At 39.6% G+C, this 22,631-nt stretch overlaps 1 protein-coding gene across 3 annotated transcripts in view; it reads right to left on the reverse strand.

Moving 5' to 3' along the window:
* Positions 1 to 22,631, reverse strand: part of LOC137109209 (LHFPL tetraspan subfamily member 7 protein) — an 88,217-nt gene that overhangs the window by 56,697 nt on the left and 8,889 nt on the right. For all 3 annotated transcript variants that reach the window (XM_067494756.1, XM_067494755.1, XM_067494754.1), the window contains one exon: positions 8,750 to 8,888. In XM_067494756.1, coding sequence (XP_067350857.1) covers positions 8,750 to 8,888 — 139 coding nt within the window. The remainder of the gene's footprint in view (positions 1 to 8,749; positions 8,889 to 22,631) is intronic.

Raw genomic sequence — 22,631 nt, forward strand, 5'->3', positions numbered from 1 at the left:
GACGTAATAAACCACCTCTTCTAATCTCATTTTGTCTTTGTTTCTTTAACGACAAGGATTCATGCTCCCTGCCTTTGTCATGTGTACAATCTAAGTATGATAATTCACTTCTCCAAATTTTGGTTCTCAAACTTCCCAGGACACTTATCTTTATTCTTATTCATCTTCCAAGCAGTGCCATCATCACCAAATTCAAGATGCTACTTAAATATAAAAAATATGTCTCTGGAGCCAGTGTTTGTCCATTCTAGCAGTCGGTTGACTGCTAATGTGACCAATGGGCAGATTCAATTAAAACATTTTAAGCTTTTAATTTCTTGACAAAGCTTCTGTAAAGCTGTTGTAAAATCTCTTTGTTTGACAGTTCAATTTTCACATACACTGTATGTGAAGGAATTCACAGTAGTTCACCACATATGCTTGTACACGCCTACACCCTGTCCTCACGTGCAGCATCTTTAATTCACTTAGCCCAGCAAACACATTCATTTACATCATGCAAATGAGAAAGTCATAAACACAAGCAAAGCAAGAGCAACTGAGCAGCATTACCTAATCAATCACGATGCCTCTGTGTGACAGGTACCAGCGGTCTCAACCCTTCACTTTGCCTACAAAAACTAATTCCCAACAACACAGATGGCACAAACAAAAAACATGACAACACGGCACAAGCTCCAACTCATCACTACGTACTCAAGAACAGCCGCTTGATCAATAAAATGACATAAGAGAAATGAAACTGGAAGGGCAAGCACACATAAGCACACACATATACACACCCACACACAGTCACCCAAGTTTGTGTGTGTTTACGGCTGAGAGCCCAGTGTAGAGGACTAAAACAGCTGCAATCCAACAGTCACAGACACAACAGTGAGTCATCCTTCCTGTTATTTGCATCAAACAGGGACTAGTGAAAATTCTTGGAAGACACACACTCACTGCATAATTGATTTTTACTGAACGGTGTCTCCTGGTCTGACTTTAGCCACCTAGATCCATTCAGATTCAATAAAAACTGGTCAAAACGTTCCAGGGAGACCAATAGAAACCATAGACATGTCACTATCCCATTCATCACAATTTGGTGCCAAATTCCCAAGGAACTGCAGTGATCAGTGAATTTACACAGGGAAAGTAAATCTATGTGAATTTTTCTTGGTTAGTTCAACTTTGGTAAACTCAGATGAGCAATTTCGCACCATTAACCAGGCCACACAGTGCTGTCATTTGAGTTAACCTACCTTAACTAGCTTATTAGCTCATCAGCTGTGTTACAGCCACTTCAATTTGACCACATCTACAAAAGTAAAAGCTGTTCTACAAAAGAGTGACAAATGGGTCATCTGAATTAACTGTGTACTGATTTCCCATTAGTGACCAACTATATTACTAAAGATTTAGTAACTAATGATCAGCAAGCTTGTTGGGTCTAATATGCAATTGATAAGCAAGAAAATGATGAGAAAAGATGGTCTAATTAAAGAGAAAGGCCAGCACATCAATAGGCAATGGATTTTCTTAATTTCCTGGTCTCACTTGTTTACAATCACTACACAAAACTGTTGCTAGTACATGCTGATGGTTTACACAGAAGCTACTGTTCCTGCAGAAATGAAATTGCAGGACATGGCTTCCAGCTCATCATCTCTGCTGTAAGTTGCAAAATGAAAAAAGCACAGAGGCCTTTAGAGGCAGAGGACTCATGTAATATGTATAGCCACTCTTTCTTTGAGTGTGTTTGAGTGTGTTCGTGTGTGTGTGTGTTTTTGTGTGTGTGTGTGTGTGTTCGTGTGTGTGTGTTTGTTTGTGTGTGTGTGTGTGTGCGTGTGCATTTGGCAGTCTTCATGGCATAATAACGGAAAAGAGAGAAAAGAAGGGAGGAAGAGCTGAACATGTTCTGGGCCCTGCAGTGGTTGATCTTCATTTGATAGAAATAAAAGGACTGAGTTGGTCCACATAACAAATATAAAAAAGCAAAAACAAAAAGTGCCGCAATTCCCACTTCTCTCCTTTCAGTCTGCCTTCATTCACCTGCTCCACCAACATGCCATTTTTTGCCTGCTACTTTGACACAAGTCAGGCAGTTTTAATGACACACTGTGGCAGTTTTAAGATGTGTGTGTAGTGTTAAAAACAGTGCTCAGAGATAACAGAGATAATCAAAGGGTTTGCAGGATATTTAGAAGATAAAGGAGGTTAATTAATATTGTAAAGTGTGTTAATATCAGAGGAGAAATCTCTGCAACGTGGGTTGCAGAGATTTAAAATATAAAAGCACAGACACTCTTTCAATAGACAAATTAGAAGGTTTCAAAAAGCTCCATATGAGAAGGCTGTTTAAAATCAAGTCTACAAGAGAGCTTTTCAGTAAATTAAAGAAAACAGACGAATAGGAAAGAATGAAAGTTCAGTCTTAATTACACTCTGGCTCTAATTGACCAGTAGATCAATTACTGTGGTTTATGTGGGTAATGTATCTGTGAGCAAGTAGAGCCAAGTGCCACTGAGCTCATAATTACAGATTAGACATCAGATTTGACCAATGACTGAGCTTAGCGTATACAAATACACAACCCCACACAGGCTCTGTGTCATAAGTAGACATTAGGTCTAGTTAAGCCATTACGGTGTATTAGCAATGATGGGAGATGCAGGAGAAAAAGATTCATGAATTAATTACACATGTTACATGTTTGCAAATCCTTTGTAAAGTTTGCACTGTAAGTGCTTGCACACAGTAGGCCACAGTGTAATAAATTCTTCCTAAATCTGCTCCTGAACTGCTTAAGTAATTACATTTGTAAAACTGACAAACAGCTTTGATGGTGGTGGGATCATATTTCTGTCAGTAAGAGCGAAATACAACTATAAAAAGTGATAAACACACACACCCACACATACACAGTGAGAGAAAGAGAGGCTAAATTGACTTTTCTGTCAGATTTTTTTTTTTTTTTGGTGAGATGCATTGATGAACAAGTTCTGCCTGCAAATAAGTACTTTTGAGGTGTTTGAGAACAAGTTGCCCAACTCACGATGAAACAGAATGAAATATCAGCAATTGACAGAACACACACAAAAAAAGTTTGAGGCTTGTTTGTTTGATTGTGATAAAGATGTGTTTATGGGGAATTTTCTCCAAGGGAACAGAGTTAGGAGAAACAAATACAAAAAAAAGACAGATGATAAAAGACAGATGTGATAGGTCAGAAAAGGGAGCATGGATTGACTACACAGAAACCTTAAAAACTGGACAGGAACGGGTACACTTTGTGCCTGAAGGCAGCTGGAAGTAGTTCAAAGATGGCAGAGCTAATCAAACAATGTTGCAGTGATGTTTGCTCTCAAAGAAAGCGCGTACTCAGTTTTAGTATTTGTCTAGAAAAAAGTTTGGGAATACGCATGGTGACAGGAAAGACGCCCCAATCATCGTTATTTTTGCACGGTTGAACAAAAAAACCCACTAAGTGTAATTTAATTGTCAGACGGACACATTCTGTTAATAGCGGCTGCTGCTCTAATCCAGCCTGATATGAAGAATTTATTCATCTGTGTCGGAGAGATGATTGGCAGCTGGCTTAGGAACCATATGGGCTCTAGCGGCTACAGCAGCAGCGAAATAACACAGCAGGTGCTTTGATCAAAGTAACTTCCTATTTTCATCACCATGCTCTGGAGACATCTGCATAGCAGCTTTGCCCAAGGGAATGCTGACACAGCAGGCTGGGCTTCCACAGCATCAGCACAATGAAACTGAATGTAAGAGTGTATATGTTGGCGAGGGAACACACATAGAAATACACACTTCCTTTCCTTCCCCAAGCAGCCAGGGTTGGGGTTGGTTTCCGATCAGGATGTAGATAAGAAGGCATGGTTTCAGAGGGTGGCAGAGAGTGTTCAAAGTGAAATATTCAACGCATACATAGGGTTGGATGGAGTTCAGCTGAAAATTGCAAACCTTTTACATCCAAAAATTGCTCCACAGAGCAAATGATAACATTCCTTCACAGAAATCCTTTTCATTCATTCCGCTGTGACGGCAGAATCGGTTCATTCACTGCCAGGAGCAGGCAAAGTGTCACGGGTTCGACTTAAATACAGTCCTGGGGCTGAAACAAAGTATTGTGATTATGCATGTTCCAAGACAATAGTCTATGACCACCTCACTCTACCCCTCAACATCAAAAACAAATATCAAATATTTCTCTAAATCATTAGTCTGATCAGGACCTGCCAAGGTCACAAAAGAAATCAGAGGGGTTGCAAAATGATTTAAAAGCATAAAAAAAAAAAAAAAAAACTCAATATATTTCTGCTACACGACATATTTATTTTAAGACAGTCTTCTTTATAAAATACTGGATATGTCACTTGTTGCCCTATTGACCTCTAACAGGCCATGCCAGAAGTTCAAAGGTTACGTTAAGGCTAAGTTAAACCACTTTTAGTTCAATACGGATATCAGCATGTTAGCATGCTTACAGTCACAAAGGTAAAATGTCGGGGTTATGCAGGAACATTTACCTATTTTAATGCTGCAGCACATGACATATTTCTTCAATTGCAGACTCCTTTGTTATAAGAAAAATACCCCTGAATCCTTTGGATTTACATACTTCTCATAATTTGAGAAACCATCATCTGCCAAATTCACTATTCGAAGTAAAGCCAGATTCCATTTGTGTGGTTTCAAATGTATGGCTGAGTGCCATTCCCCCCTCTCCTTTTATCTCGCCATGTAACAATGAAAAACCACAAGCTGCTGCTGTAGATGGAGCAATACAAACATTTCCAACTATACAGGTAAGAAAGAAACACTCTGCGGTTCATATATCTTTCAAAAGCAGAAAAACACAGCTTCAGGCGTTTCCCTTTCAAGTCATGAAACTCCCAAAGAACCATTTTAAGACATTTTTTTGAAGTGGAATTCTACTCACTTGCAGTCAAATCAATAAAAACCAAAAACAGGAAATCAATGTAGCAAACACAATCATCAGGGAAACTTTAAGTAAGCACACAATATAAAGTAAATGACTCCATATGTTAATTTGGCAATAAAACCTGCATAAAAACCTGCTGAGAGCAAGCTTTTATGTTCAGTGAGTGCTCTCTTCACCCACTGGTGTGATAACGGCAGACAAACTGTGAGAATCTGTGTGGACATTGATGCACAAGAAAAAACCAAACATGCTCTTCTCCTATCAGTGTGTGATTTAAATTAACTTAATGTATGTTCACATTCCTCTCTGCTCACTCTCTCCACACACACACAAACACAAACACACACACACTCCGTCTCACAAAAGAGCCGCTCAATCCAATGGATCCTGACGACTAAGAACAGGGCTATGAAATATGCATGACAGGAGAAAAAGCTCTCCATCCTAGCACACAGAAATGCGCTGCCTCCCTCCCTCGGAGCGTAAAACATTGATGGTTGCAGCGCTCAGCAGCGCACCAGCTGAACCACTGGATGGGGCGATGAGCTGAAGCTCATGGAGGGTTAGCAAGTTCGTATCTAATCCTGGACCTCACCCACGGGACCACCAGGCTGAGAAAGAGAAAAAGCTGGACAGTTTTACCTCAAAAAAGTCCTTTTCTGGTAAAGACCCACCCCCAATGTGCATACAGAAGCAGGACATGACGGAGTTGCTGAGTTGTAAAGTCACAAGATTGTATTTCTTTGCTTTTACTATGAGAGACCACACAAACATATTCGGGTTGTGCCTCCTAATATCTAGCTGTCTAAGAGTACGTGCACATGTATCGCAGAAAACACTGCTTTGGACGAGAACTGTATGCGTTTGACCACAGTTTAGAGGAGAAGGTGACGGGATTAGGCCAGGTGACAACATATATATCAGTGTCAAGTGTCAAACAGGTTATGTACATAAACACAGCAAACCCACACAAACGCATTACTGCATTACTTGCAAGACTGTCCAACTGAAGCTCTATCATGTGACTTTTTTATTGTGAAATCTGAACATTTATTTCTAAAGTTCACCTTCATTCAAGACATTTAGAAGACAATTTGCAGCGTGAACAAGTGTAATATGGAAACCCAAAATCTTCAGTGTATGTACACTTCAGAGTAACAGTTTTAAACTTGGTAACTTGATCATTATTTATATGTTCAAAGCTTTTTTTATTTTTGAGTTAATTGAGCATATTTGTGGAGAAAAACCACATGCCAAAGATTATGCAAAGCAGAGCAGGTTTATCATGTAAGATCTTCCAAAGGCAACGGATTGATGCTGTGTTTTCTGACATTCCGTCCACAACATATACAGTACTTTGCACTCAAAAAATACTTTCAGTACAAATACTCAATCCATCAAAAAACCTGCCCTTTCCATTCAATGTGATATTTCACTGCTGTATAGTTTTGTCTTTCCTCAGTAGTCTTCTAAGAGGACACACAGTAAATGAAGCAATTACACCTACTAGCATTGCTCCAAAATGATTTAATATTCTAACCTTATGCTAATCTAAATGTTGATTGCAAATACTAAAATGCTAAATAAGTAATGATAAGCAAAACACTTCCCTGTGTCTAGTTTATTCTTCTCAATCACATCCAGCCTCCATAAGTAGAGTAACAGATCACACATTTATAATTATGTCTCAATTGCTCGTCAGACACACGGCAGAAAACATGCTGATCAAAACATTCATTAAATCTCTCTGCAAAGGGAAAAGATGACAAGCAGAATCTCCTCAGCATCTTTTCTCCCAATCCCCCCAAAAACACACACCTTCAAAAACAACATAGCTAATACATATACCACAAAGAAAACCATTGTTCTAAATCTGCATGTAATAGTTTCTGAGCCCCATTTGATAACACTATCTCAACACATACATTACACACACACACACGTTAAGAAAACAAACACTCTGATCAGGCTTCATCTGGGCTTTGTGGACTATCTGTAAAACCTCCGTCTATCTAGACAAGAGTCGACCTGAAAGCAGAACTAAGGGCCAGCTCCTTGTTTCACATTGTTATTTAGCAAAGTCTGTCACTACAAAAGACACACAGAACAGGATTCCACATAGACACAAACACAAGAAGCTCGGCACTCTGACTTTGCTTCAGACACCTTCTCATCTTTCTGAAGCAACATCGATCTGATTCTGTAGTTAGACATAGAAGTATGAGAGTCTGGCTCTTTGGAATAAGCACTACTTTAAACACACCATTAGCCATGTCCCATGAAAGTTCCAGCTTTCTCAGTAAAGATTTAACCTGAACAGTGTATTTAGCCTATAATTACGATTAGTTAAATGCCACATGCAGGGATTTAGATGAGCTACTCTTTTTTAGAGTATAGAAGAAGAATAAACCAGAAGGAATTCAATTCAATTCAATTCAATTTAACTTTATTTATATAGTGCCAATTCACAACAAAGTCATCTCAGGGCACTTTACAGAATAAAGTCAAGATTATAAAGATATATAAAGAGAACCTAACAATTCCCCCTGGAGCAAGCCATAGGCAACAGTGGAGAGGAAATAGAAGAAATAGAAGGGTGTGTGGATCAGCTGACCTTATGATCAGACTGGGTAGATGAAGTGGCTTGAGACTTACTAAACAAAAATAGCATAGTGCTACAACTTGCAGAGAAAAAGTAGTTTCATCAGGAACATGAGAAGAACAAGTGTGTACAGCCAGCTTTTCTTGAACACAGTGCTTTGAGTACTAATAATAAATCTTAGATTCTGAAGTGCTAAATTAATCGATGAGCCTACGTGACAATGTTAATTCCAGTTAAGTGCATGTACCAGAAAAACTATAGCACAAACTCAACTGCATTGTACTCAGGTCCGGTTCAGATATACATACAAAGTGGGTTTCTTTATTAGGTCAGGTTCAGCCACTCCACTCTCAGGCTTGGGTCAGGTTCACCAATAAATATGCTGATCCAGCTCGACCCATGTTCCAGTTCACAGTGACAAAGTTACCATGCTGAAGTATAGTGTGGACATGTCAGTTTGGTCTATTAGCATGAACTTACACGACAACATTTGGTAATTAGAACTAAACAAAATAATGAGAAATTATCATTAGTTTTGCAGGTATTTCATGAACTAACTACTGTATGCAGCAGAAGTACAGGGCTCTGACAGTGGCAGTGGTAAATGGTAAGTTGCAACACAACAAAGTATGATGCTGTACTACATGAACCATACCCTCATAACAACATAAAAATGCTTCACATTTGTGCCATCTGCCATTAAAATGTTCCAGTGCACAAAGCAAGAGTGTGAAGGCCGGTACTGAGGGGTGACATGAGCCATGGTGTGTTATAGCTTTTTAAAGCCAAGCACTGACAAGACCACACTTTGTTTATGAGACTACTCCGTGTTTGGGCGAAAGCGACAACCTGATAAGTCACATGTAGCCCTGAACCAATGACCTGTGTTAAGGAGGCGTAATTGTCTTTTTACAGCAGGCTCTAAATCTATCCTCGCCTTCCTTGTGCTGGTTCACCCCTACAAGCACCATGTAGACTCTGGTTGCCTAGCAGCAGCTGTCCTCGAGTTGTTTCTTTTGTGTTTTTGTTTTTTTGTTTTTTTTCTTTGACTGATGGGCAACAAAATCAGCTATCAGTGGTTGGTGGAGAGTTCCTCTAATGGTGAAATATTAAAAATGATTTACAGTTGAGGGGGAGCGTTAATGTAAAGGAGAACTTTGCAAACTAAAAAAAATAAAAAATTTCCTCTATCTGTACCAACCTGCAGCCATCTGCATGTATCCAGCCAGGGTGCAGATCCTCCTCTCACATCCTCCACTGGGCAGGAAGATGGTGATGATGGCCAACAGGGAGCTGACAGCCAGCAGAGCACATCCTCCTGAACACAGCACGGCGCTGGTCTGAGGAACACAAACACAAACAACAATTTCATTTAAAACGCCATTTATTCACTTAAAGTAGACCAATTAAAACCAGGATTGACACTCGTTTACTTGCACATATTCACAGGTGGAAGCAAATAGCAACAAACAAATATTTAGATTTGTTTAGTAGAGGTCCTCCTGGCTATACAGATTTATGATTCATAGTTTCATGCGAAAACTCTCCCCAAAGCCAAACGCTTGTGTCACACCTGGTAATCTCACAGTCAATCCTACATAACTGGTTAATGGTTTTCTCAGCAGGAAAACAGTTTTTCATGGCCAAACTGCAAGGGATGTCCTTCTGCATTACATCTTCACTTATTCACACATACTGTACATGCTGGGAGGAAGAGGAGCAGAGGCAGGAAACACAAACACACACAAATGATACATTGATTCCCTTTTTTCTGCATCCAAACTGGTAAATTTGTGTAAGCGTGCATATTTAATTCTGCACCTGTGAGTAACTTAGGTTCTTTGTTTAATGTCCAGCTAATCCAATCCAATTCAACTTTATTGATAAAGCACCTTAAAAACATCACAGTTGGCCAAAGTGCTGTACAGTACATTAATACAAACAAAACACAGAAAATAATTATAGATATCAGTCATTTAAAGGAACAGACACACAAAACAAATATAAAATAACAAAAACAATAAAACAGTAAAAGCTAAAATCTCAAACTGAGTAAAATGTCAAGGAGAAGTAATGTTTTTTAAGAGAAGATTTAAAAACAGCCTATGTGATGTGCAAAGCCAACTCATTCCACAATTTTGGGGCAGCAACTGAAAAAGCATGGTCACCTCAAAGATTCCTCTTCGTCTTAGGGACAACTAAAAGTGAGTGATCTGCTGACCTAAGAGAGCACAGCAGGAGGAGGTCAGAGAGATACTGGGGGGCGAGACCATGTAAACATTTAAAAAATAAATAAAATCATTTTAAAATCATTTTTCCATTCACTGATGGAGTTGTGTTGTAGAGTAAGTGTTTTTGTTTTTTAGTGGCACATACATTTGACTATGGCATAAAAGTGTGATGAGATGCCATGTTTTTCAGAGAATGGAACCAAGAGAAAGTAAAAACAAGGAGAAGAGAAGAGGCCCAAGAATGGACCCTTGAGGCACTTCATACGTAAGAGGTGCTGCGCAGGACCCTGCAGTTCCATCACGGACACAGAAGCTAGTCTCTGTTAAGTAGCTGGTGCTTTGACTCCTTTTCTAATCAATCACTGCCACCTTACAGAGACTCCTGAAAGTGTGCAGTCATGAATATGTGGCAGCCAAGTCTGACAGTCTAAAGGTGGAGTCAGACCAAAATAGTTTTCACATAAATTATGTAAAAGAGGGCAAGACAAATTCTATTTCATTGAAGTCTAACTTACAAAATCCCAGGACTGATGTCTCTCGTTTGAGAGAAGACTGACCTCTCATTAAGGAAATAATTTGTTTATATTCGTGCTTTATAGGTACATGTAAATTACATAGCGTAAGCAGCAGAGAAGCACAAAATGATTGCCCACCGGTTGCAAAAGGTCGGTGAGGCCATCTCCAAGTGTGCTTGCTTCAGTATGTAGCTCTAACCACTAAGCAGCAGCTCAATAAATATGTAGAGGGTTCTTCAGAAAGCTTTGCATTATTTTGTTATTGCAGCATATTTACTCTGAATATTTAGTTTGATCTTGTTGATAAAACCATCAGATCATCAAGCCATCACTGACCTTGAAGTGATGTTGCACCAGAAGCAGGCACTGACATTCTCACTGCAGTGTTTCAAAAACATTTTCCACCAACATATCAATGACTTGCTCTTGCCCCCTTAATTAAATCAACCTCCCCCATGTCCGCACGTCTCCTACCACCTCTGCACTGTGCACGCTGCAAATATCACACAAAAACTTTAAAGTCAGGGAAATACCAAAAAGTCTAGGCACAGCATTTCCCATGATCTGTATTTGTGGTGTTGTTATATTTTGCACTGTTTCAAAGGCTATTCCTTCAATAAAACTGCGGCATATCCTGCTTTGCAAATGTAAAATGTGTCCATCGTGGCCAAGTCCAACACACAGTGACAAAACAGCGCCACCTCAGTGATTACTATGCAGGCAGAGGTGTTTAGAGAGAAATGTCTAACATGCACGAGGGAATTAACTCCCTAAAACACGTGTCATTAAGCATGTCCCTGATGTGACTGACGTGAATGGAGTGAGGATGAAAGCAGAGCCATTTCTATGCCTGACATAAAATTCAATTAGCATGTTGCGGGTGTGTGGCAGAAAAAGCAGGGAGTGAAGCCAGGAAGTACTGAAGTACCCTTACATTGGTGTCATTGATGATGATTATTCATTTGACCTTTATTTATTTGCTGAATTTGTGTGTTCTGCTTCACCATTGCCCCGCATATGTAAACAATACATTTACACACACTCACATCTGGGTTGCTGATCAGTGCCTTAAGAACTGCTGGGGATTAAGTGCCTTGCACAAGGGCACCTTGATCACAGCTATTGAGCAAAAATGAAAAAGAGAGCATGTGCAGAATAGGAACAACGTTTGGCTAAGTGATTTTATTACAAATCATTTTGAGAAAGCTTGAAGCTTGATTTAATATATGCGTGAAATGTCATCATGTGCACAGCAAATAGTAAATAAGTCATCACCAGTCACTCACTTCTCTAACAGTCAGTGTCTGGTCACATTTGATCAGTTTTGACAGCCGCTTGGATGGTAACTTAAGCCAGCTTTGGCACGAACGGTCAACCTGAGTATGGGTCAGGAGATGGCAGACAGACAAACCTTTATGGTGTTATTGTCATTAGGTAAATTTAATCTGTAAGAAGATAGCAATCAAACACCTCTTTTAATCCAGACTGAAACTTTTCAGCAGGAATAACATGGATTGGAAAGAAACATGCTGCTAATAAGAACTACTTCCCTTTTCTCTTCGACTACAAAAGGACAAAGAAGACGCACTTGATGATACATAAAAGCCATTAACTCAATGGTCTTTGTTCCCCTTCCTCTTTCACTAGAATGATATTCATGAATGCAGAGGAATGTCTCCTTTCTCAGCTGCTTGATCTCAGCGTGCCTTGTGGGCTCTCAGTGTGCAGCCTGCCTACCTCCCACCCTGCTGTTCTCAATTCACTGTGACACATTAAAGGTACATCACGCCTCATATAGGCGAGTGGGGTCAAAAAGGGGGGGGGGGGGGCATGTTCTATAAGGTGCACTTTTATTCAAACATGTAACAATGCTGTATTCAGCTGAATAATCCAATTTAATGATTAGCATAAAAATAAACACGGCGAGTTTAAAAAACATTGCTTTACAGAGTTGTAAATCAGTTTTTCAGTTAATTATCTCCAAGCACTAATAGATTTATACACGACATTTGCTGTGCCATTTAAACACAACACCAGAGACTAATAAAGGCCATTGAAGTGCCTCACAGCTATTTTTACAGAAAACAACCAACATTTCAATTATTGGTGTTCCAATTAATCAACTCCCAGCACTGTGTGTCTGGGTGTGAGAGTGGTCGGATGAAACAAACTCATAATCACCGTGAGTTTTACTTACAAACAATACAGAAACATTGCAGAGGCCCCTTTCCTCAACTGTACTTGCATTGCTCTGAGCACAAGTTAATTTAGTAGAAAATGAGCTGCTAACAGCGCCGGTCCTTTCAGTGATCATCCTAAATAGATTGTAATTATGTGTGAGTAACTTGTCGAGCCACTGCAACAGCTGGAGAGGAGAGGAAAGGGGGGTGGGAAAGCGGGCTTAAGAGTGGAAAATCCTGAAGAGGAGAAAAATATGGTTGTGTGTGTTTTGTTTTCTAGGAGATGACAGAATGAGACAGAGTTGTTTTAATTTTCTTAGACCTTTGCTCTGCTGGAGATAAAACTTGATGTGGAAATGAATCGTCTCAGGATATTTTGACTAAAGGTGTACTGACACAAAGACACAACTTTGAATGCTCGATTATCATTAACACAAACACTGCTAGGCTTGACCTACCAGCATTATTTAATCCCAAAGTACTAGTGACTAGACTGTATCAGCTGTTAATAAAAGTGTGACATGACTGATAAAACTACAGGCACTGATACACATGTAGGACTATCTGTCTCTCTCATAAAGAACTTTTATTGGTTTCCTACATTAAATCCATATCCTGAGCCTGTTGGAGACCAATAACTGCACGGATATTAAAAACCTCCCGCGGGCTTCTTTGGGTGAGGAAGGGACAGTCTGAATGAAACTGTTTGATTTCCAATCACATTAAGGAAGTCAGGGACTACACTGCATGCACCAATAAAATTTCATTGTCTCCTCAATTCAGAGTTACGAGATGGGGATGGCAAGACATGTCTCATTAAACGCACTTTGCCTTTTCAGGCCTGGAAAAAATGGCTAAATGTTTTCAGCACAGGCCGGTGAAAAATGGAGGGGCTTCTGCTCTTCACAAGAGCCAGTAAGTGGAGACAGTTAATGCTCAACACCGGCCCTTGACAGAAATAAGCCCACCACTTACGATCCAATGTCTCGCCTTTATGGAGGACAAGAGGTGAGAAAAGAGCACTGCAGATCCACCAATAAGCAGTCATGACAGGTTTGGCATATTACTAGATGGTTCTTTCTCTACCTGTGTGTGTGTGTGTGTTTTAGCATTCCCTGATAACGTGGACAGGTATGCCATCTGCACACAACTGCTGTCTCATCCAGTGTGTGCTTGCCTCAGCGCTCCCATCACTAATCAGCATTCAGCAGCACGAGAGCCCAGCGGTCACACCAAAGCATCAGCCTTGACTTGTTCTGCCTCTAGAAACCCATTAGCACGGTAACACAGCTTCCCAGAACATCTCAGAGCCACCAGAGGTGTTTCTGCCCCATCCACCTCACACACACAAACACACACACATAAGGGCTCAGCTGAGGATTTGTCTGTCCACTCCTCTTTCTGGGAACTATTTGACCTCCCGTGTATTGTCTCTCTCGCTCTGCTCATCTTGTAACTTCATCATCCTTCAGAGGAATGCTGAGAACCCACTGCCAGAGCACTAATTCAAAAGAACCCCCACCACAACCATCTCTTTATTAATGTGCTGAATAATACATCTGTCTTCCTCATTGATCTTCACCGGGAGGAGACTGGGAGAGTCGCAAGGATAAGTGTGCGTATATGTGTGACAGCCCTCTGAAGCTGTGTGTACGGAGTGAATACGGGATGGAGAGGAGATGAGGGAGCGGAGATTAATCACCTGACAAGTGGATGGAGTGTCCATTTGTGCCTCGGGGACAGGCTTCAGATAGGATGTGACATTCAGGAGCACTTATGAGGACATGGGAGCACAAGCCATTCCCTCTCAAACACGTCCACACATGGGCTCAACGTTAGCACACAAACACCTGTAAGTTGAGGGGGGAATTTCTATCACTGTAAGTTGTAAAGGTATATTGGTTTGATAAGTAATCTAAAGTCCCCAAACTGCAGATGCATTCTTTTTATGTTTTATGAGGCAAAAGCAACAAAATTAGGTCCAAGGTAGAATTTTACCATGTTTTCCACATTGAATCACCTTCAAAGACAACATATGAGATGTTGAAATTTCTCTTTCCAAAACCTCCGGCACAGTTTTCTATTCATGTCTGGGAGATACCATGTGACATTTATTATTTTTAATCTACCTTCTCTGTTAGTGAACCACAGTCAGTTTCTGAAAGCTTTGCCTATAAAAAAAAGAGTCACATTGCTAGTCACAACACTACAAAGTCACTCAACGTAATCAGACATCCAGTGTTTTCTTCCGGGGAACCAAAGTGGACAATGAAAAGCATTAATGTGGCATTAAGTCTTGGCAAAGTCCTGTTAAATGAAAATATAGTTATAATTTGTTGTACAGATAGTGCGGATTTACACACACAGACACTTGAATGCACAGAAAATACACACAACCTTTTATACACATGTCTTTGTAAGGCAGTACTGTAGTCTCTGTAGGGATGCTTGATTTGAATCATATTTTAGGGCAGGAAGTCAATTTAGAATCTCTAAAGGCTGCTGAAATGGCACAACCAGTCATTTCTGTTTTTACCCCAACTTCTATCTGGCGGACTGTATTTACCAATCAAACATAGTTTTTTCGTTTTCACATTTGAAATAAAAACCCCACTGTGCATGAACATGCTCAGACCCAATCTTCAGGAGCTCTCTCTTCACAAACAAAGGTCGACTACCAACCAGGCAATGCAGGCAACTGCTCCAGAGCCCCAGATTACCAGCAGCCACAGAGCTGATCTTATTTGCGGGTCATGTAAACTTGTAAAAATCTAAGAATATCCATCATATAACATGAAATAAATCACTGCAATGTGCTAACCAGTTTTGAATTTCCCTTTATTTGTGCAGATGTTATCAAGACTCCCTGACTGCAGGCAGTAAATAGTTTTCCAACAAATAAATTCTCGAGTACACGGACACTTGAAATGTCTAATTAAGTTCATTAGCAAAGTACTGTATTTGTGCTTTGTTATTATCAAACACTGGTTTCAGCACCCTGCAATCCTCTACAAGATAATTAGTTTGGATAATGGATAGCAGGAGTTTGTTTGTAAAATTGATGCCTTGCCCTTGTCCCATGTTCTGATGACCTACAGTCATCTGTCACTGTAGACACTGTGAACCAGTTCATGCAAGTAACATGACGTAATCCACTGTACTGTAACAAGTTCTTACCTCAGAAATTCCCTTGTAAAAGTGGCTCTCAGCTGCTCTTATAAAAAAGCTTTAGTTAAGAACTGTTGATCCGGATTCTGAAAAGAAGCCCAACCAAATGAAATGACACTGTGCTCACGTGCTCCATATTCCTAAATAAAGTTGTGTGTAATTAAACTAACTGATATGCTGCACACCTGGAACCAGGTTTATTATTTCTGGTCGTCTCTGTCTCAACAGCAACTTTTTATCAGGTTCATTACTGTGCTCACACTCCAGAGCAGCTGATCTGGTGTCAGGTCACTAACTGGCACCTGCTGTGCCACCTGGAGACAGAAGGGACTTCACTTTTAGACACCAGAGTGATAAACAAAGCTGCACTATGACCTATTGCTATGGACAAGTCATTAACTGTGTTCACACTGGTAGTAGCCATGATAATTTGTTAATCGTTATATACTGCACATTGTGCAACTGCGAGTCTGAGTAATTAGAATGATAGCTGTGTCTTTTAATTGTACATTGTGTAACCTCAAATATATTCACTGATAAAAGTTAATGCAGGTAATTCTCATTGTTCTTGAGGTTCTGCAGCCTGCTCTCAGCTTGTTGCTATTTCCATCTGCATCATCTTCCTTTGCGATTTCCAACATAGATTCTAATGTTGCAACACTGCAGTTTCCCAATAGGGCTCATTAAAGTTTGCTTTATACCTCCTCAGCTTTTAACAAAATGAACTGTGCAGCCAGTAATATTAATACTGTGGCAGGAAGGACATGCAGAACCATTAAAGGAGACGAGCTGCTCATCAGTGATGTTCAAAAGTAAAAATTGCAGCCTAAGTGTTTCCACACCAACAAAAGAGAAAATGAGGCCAAAGAGTTCTCCTGAGAGAAATTATAGGACCTTTCTCCACAGTAAAAGCCTTAATGTTTTATCTTGTTCTCAATTTTCAAAAAGATTTATTTCAGACTATGAATAGAAGTTGTAATATTATAAATTGCCTGAGGTACCTGCCAACCTGCCAAAAAAACATCAGTGAGGCTCCGGTCCCAGAACTGCTGGAGAAAGACACAAACCCCAGCTCTGGTTTCACATCAGCTGTGAAGCAGGAAGAGGAAATAGAGGCATTCTGGTATCATCCCAAAGGAGAATCAACTTTATGAAACCCTTAGGCAGAGCAGCAGAGACAATGACTCATATAGGAGAGTATGTTATGGTAGAGCTATAGGACACAAAGAAAAGCTTCTATTTTAAGCAGCCTGTTCTGAGGAAAAATACCTCAGTTTGCAGTCCCACTGATTCACATCAAACAGACACTGAAAAGGCTTGTATGACAAGTCTCCATGTGACCCTGCTGAGCAGCACCTGCCCACACGCACACTGCAGCTGATCTGTACATGTCCAGTTATCATTGCTTTCAGACAGTACTGAGATTAGATCAGCAGCCTTACACACTGTACATATACACAGATGCAAGTGCCTATTTACAACAGTGTAGGTTTTCCTGCTGCTGTATGTAGCCAAAATTCCGCTTCAGATCAGTCACCTTCCTAAAGGCAACACATCCTAAGACAGTAGCAAACAGCTATGCAAAAGGCTCTTCTCTTGCATTGGTTTCCTTTTTACTTCTCTCTACGCTCAATGAAAAGCTAGTCGATGAGGGGGATGTACAGGTTTTGGCAGAAAATAACTACATCTTCCCTGAAACTCATTGATATTGCTTCTCCTCACTTTTTTCCATCACCTTCTTGTTCATAATAGATCACAAAAGTGGACCAGATCAGATAAGAGGATCAAATAGCTCATTTGAAATGTATGGGATCCCTCACAACCCAGTTTAATGATCCAAAAACATACAAAAAGCCAGGCCAGAGGTTTTTATTCAGCCCTTATAAAAGGCTGCTGATGGTGGGGGCAGATGGGTATTCAAAGAAGATGAACCCCAGGCAAAGTTTCTCCTTTTTTTTCCCTTTGAATAGATACTGTTATTGAATTATAGCGCAACTAATACTTTTGTGCCGCATTTCCCCCGTGAGTGTCTTCAAAAGACAACAGCCATGGATGGAATTTATCTTGTTTTGTCTTTTGGCTTTGAAAGCAAATGCTACTAAAAATGGATAAAAAGCAAAACTGTTATAATCTGGAATAAAGTGTTGAATAAATATAGTAAAAAAAGAAAAAAGCTGCAACAGCTAATGAGACAGCTAATGATTACATTTTTTCATTAGAATGAACATATGTTTTGCATCCAACAAACAGCCAAGCTTTACTGGTGCACAAGGAGTTTCAATCCAGAAATGATGGTTGATCTTGTTACATCAAAAACACACCACTGCATCAGAGAGAGAGGGAGAGAGAGAGAGAGAAAGGACTGAGGGTAGAATATGAGAAGAGAGGATAGAGTGTGAGAGAAATGTGGAGAAGATGTGAGGGAGAGGGAGGGCACTCTGCCTTTTCAAAGTGAAAAAAAAATTACTGTACTCTCTCACGTTGGCATAATAACACTACAGCCCACATGCAGCAAGGCTCCATCTGTAGTCTTATCCATCTGAAAGCCCATTTAGTGCTGTTTGCAGGTAAACACAATTCGAGACTAAAAAAACTGAAAAAAAGCCCAGTCGTAGATGTAAAATGTCATTTTAGTTCAAATGAAAAAATGTTTAAAATTTTACATGAGAACAATCAGGTTTATATGTTAGTTTAATTATATATTGTAGTATTGTGTAATTATCATCACTTTGAATATCAGTTATTGATATCTATGCATGATAAAATATATTACAGAACAAAGCCAGTTCATAGATATCTGATACATTTTTTGTTAGGCTGTACATTAGTGTCAGTACTAATTAGTAAATAACTGACAGCTAAACTGACTTATGTGAAAATTATCTTAACAATAAAAAACTGATTTCTGGCAGAGGGACACAAAGGCATATAGTACTTTTAAATAGTTTACGTAACATGAGCAGCAAGTCAGCCAAGCTTATAACACAGAATTAACACAAGGGCAAACAGCTCTATCAATGCTTTTTGTGGCAGTTTGCATCACATGATAAACACAGAAATCACATTTCTGTAGTTTGGGTAGTACATTACAAAGCCCAGTGCCCATCTGGGGACTTGAGGCTTCTCCATATAGCTGCCTTATGTAACTGCAACTGCACGAGATCAGCAATCAGTCAATGATATGAGTCCCTAGTTTGACTCTTTGTTACAAAATAAGAGCGCACTCTTATTTTGTAAAACACTTTAATTATCACATTGTTTTTAAATGTGCTCTGTAAATTAATTTAAATTGACTTATCCCAGGATTAAATGACCTGATAAAAATCAATCACATTTAAACATTGCTAAAGATATTTTTCACACATTTATAAAAATAATAATAATGCTACCACTAATAATAATAACAACAATAATTTATGGTTATTGTTATTATTATTGTTGTTGGTATACTTTAAAAGGAAAAATTGTTTTGAATTGCCTGAAAATCTGATCAAGTATCTTTCCTTGTATATATAGATCAACTAATTTAGAAAAAGTATAAAAGTGCTTTAATAGAGCAGATAATCTGCAGAGTGAGATACTTTCACCAGATGACTCTCCCCAGTTACCTTATCAATTTGAAGAAAAAGAAGAGGCAATTTACTCATTTTTTAGAGTTTGCATGTAATATTTATGAGTTTTCAACTACAGAGCCTCTACGAGTTTGTATATGCATAAATTCTAACATATAGAGAATTTTCAATGTGTCCACAGCCTCCTCCACCTGTAAAGCAGAAGTTTCAAGCTGATCGTGGGGCTTCATCAGAGGCTGTCCTTTAGCAACCCTCTCACACACTCACACCCTCAAAAACTCTCACAACCCAGCTTGCTCTTGCATTTATGTATGATCTGCACTACTGCTCTTCCCAAGTTCACATTTCATAATTCATGCATACTGTACCATCGCAACAGGAAATGCTACAATATCTGCCTCCACCAGTCAGCTTTATTTCATCAGCAAGATAGACTGTGTAGACCACTACACCATGTAACAGATTATAGGAAACTCCCTGACTCTAAAAACATGCTTGTAACTATAGGGCATTATTAAGTGAATTTTAGATAACCACATTATTGTATTCAGAACTAGAAGTGGAACTTCAGAACTAGATGTGAAGCACTAGATGAACTTGCTGGTAAGTCAGGAAAAGTAGATCCCCACAGGGCTGATAAATAAAGTGAGTTACCATGTCTGGATCATTGTTGCATCAGTCTGATAAAGTATCATCCTCGTGGCTGAAAGAGCAGCTATTGCAGCTTAAGGAACCCTGAGTGTGGCCTGTTGAGGATCAGGGTACGAATGATGTAACAGGGCAACATGCTGCTGAGTTTACATGATGACAGTTAATCATTACACAGTAGGTCACTAATTAAGCTCGGTTTTGCCCTGCTGAGCAAACACTGATGAATGACAAGTAAGTATAGCTCCAAGATCTATTGTGTTTCATTTATGGAGTAAAGGAACCAACATGGACCAACACTAAGCAGAAATAAAGTAAATTTAGATTTTAATCTAAAAAGTTACTCGGATGTACAAACTGCATCCACATGTGTTGGTTACAGAATGCATCTGTCTTTACCGTATCATACTCAGTGCTCTCATCCTGGACGTGGCCTCAGTTCTCTCTGTACAGGTGCACATTTGTACAGCAGCAGCAGACTGTTCTGTGTTGCAGAGGAAGAAGTTAAGTTTTGATTGGGGAATATTTTTCCCCCCTCTGCTGGTTTTAGTGGGCAAGAAAGGACATTTGCATCAACTAAACAGGCAGCATTAGAATAAAATTATTGTCCATTTATATCCAAAGAAAACACATTGTTTTGTATAGCTGAATGATAGAAATATTACGCGCACGGTGAAATAAAGGTCACATTTCGATTGTGAAAAGTGGCAACGCTACTTAAATGCTTATACGAAATTTAAAGACTTTCACATAATAGACATAGACATTAACTCTAATCTGTGTAAATGATTAGATGCTGCAATTTCCTTCTGACCCCAAACCGAAAGAGCAACGCTGGCATTTCATGTTCCAACCACTGGCTAAATATTTAATGTCTGACATGTCTTAACTATCTAGGAGCTTAAAAGAGTAAGATATTTCAAAGTTGAAATTCCCTGACATTTTCCTCTATATAACACTGAGTAAGTCTACACACGGGGGACTTGTGGATGTTCTACTCTGAAGCTGCGCAACTAACTTTGGGATTCAACAGAGAAGTTATGTTTGGAAGCTTGGCTGAGTCCCAGGAGCTTTTGTGTTTTGATGTTGCAGGATTTGAGAAAAAGTGGAGCAGTAAAACTATATCAAGAAGTGTTGGAAAATCACAAAAAAACAGTCGTTTCGATCAAACTAGAATCTTCTCTTATTAAAAAACTCACCGTAATCTTTTCTCTCCAGGATGTCAGCTTTACGAAGTGGAGTGGAGGCAGATTTACCGTATTAAAGAGGTCTTCCTGTTTGCTCTTTTACCTGCAACCTCTGTGCTTTGACTACTAATAGACTGGCTCACACGTCTACAACGGGTTTCAGTGCATCGAGCCAAGTGAGCCATCATTTATGCTAAAAAATGGAGAAAGGCTCCGAGTTAAATCAATACATAAACTACTCGCAGAATCCACAGTGCAGGCAGTGGAAGTGACAGGCTGCTTAACAAATAGACGTTAGCCTCACAGAGCCTGCTGACTCAGCACGTTCCCCCATGACGGAAACGGTGCTCCGTTATGCCCCCTTCCATCTTTCCCCCTCTCCTATCAGTCAGACAGCTCCTCGTGTCTACTTTGGAACTGCTGATTAGAGGCTCTTAAATATCACCAAAGCAAAGAGTATAATTCATAAGAGAGATAACACAGAGTCGACACAGGTTTGCTGCGGCTGGGAATTCAGCCAATGTTTGAATAAACACCCATGTTTGAAAGGAGAATATACCACAGGTTTGACCACCAGTAGCTTTGGAGGCACACATCATCATAGGCACTGGTTTGCTGTGCCCACAGCTTTGAGAATATCAAATATCCGACATAAAAAGCAGCCGAAAATGATCACACACCTCGCCAAACATTAATCCATCAAGACTGATGAGACCATAAATCCTTCTCCTTCTCAGCCAGACTGATTTCCTCTCTATTTCACTTAGATGGGTATAAAATGCAGATCAACATGCTCCCCTTTCTCTCTCTTCCTTCTCCTCATGTCTTTCTAGGCCACCTGTTCTATCCATCACCAGGACAGCCGGTCCTCTGCATTTCCAATCCCTCTCCCAAATGCACCTCTTGACCTGCTCTGACTTTCTCTCAAAGTTCAGGAGTTAGTGACCAAAATCTGCAGACAGAGGATTTAGATTGCACCAAGGTTGGACATACAGGGCATCCAGAAACAACACAGTCTTATGGAATTATCGAGAATATTAGAGTTATTAGATTAATAATGCTCAAGGACACTTTGACATGTGGAGGAGCTTAGCCACCCACTAAATGTTTCAAACATTTAGTCACTAAAAGTTTTCACAAAAAATAAATATATGTAAAGGTTGCAAGCTTTCATGTCTCTAATTTGAGGTAAGCTACAGTGCATCAAGAACATATTCACACTGTCCACATTTTGTTATGCTACAGCCATATTCCAAAATGAATTAGTTTTATTATTTTCCTCAAATTTCTGCAAACAATACCCCAAAATGATGTGAAAAAAAACGTGAAATACGTTTTTTTGAAATCTTTTTATTATTTTATAAAAAATTAAAGAAATCACATTAACATCATTATTACATTATTTTTTTATTATTACATAACATAAGCATCTTATGGGCACTGTAACATACAGGCCTGATTGGTGGAGTGCTGCAGAGGTGGTTGTTCTTCTGGAAGGTTCTCCTCTTTCCACAGAGAAATGCTGGAGCTCTTTCAGATTGACCATCTGGTTTCACCTCCCTCAATAAGGCCGTTCTCTCCC

Source organism: Channa argus, chromosome 24, assembly GCF_033026475.1.
Source record: "Channa argus isolate prfri chromosome 24, Channa argus male v1.0, whole genome shotgun sequence".
Classification (NCBI taxonomy): domain Eukaryota; kingdom Metazoa; phylum Chordata; class Actinopteri; order Anabantiformes; family Channidae; genus Channa; species Channa argus.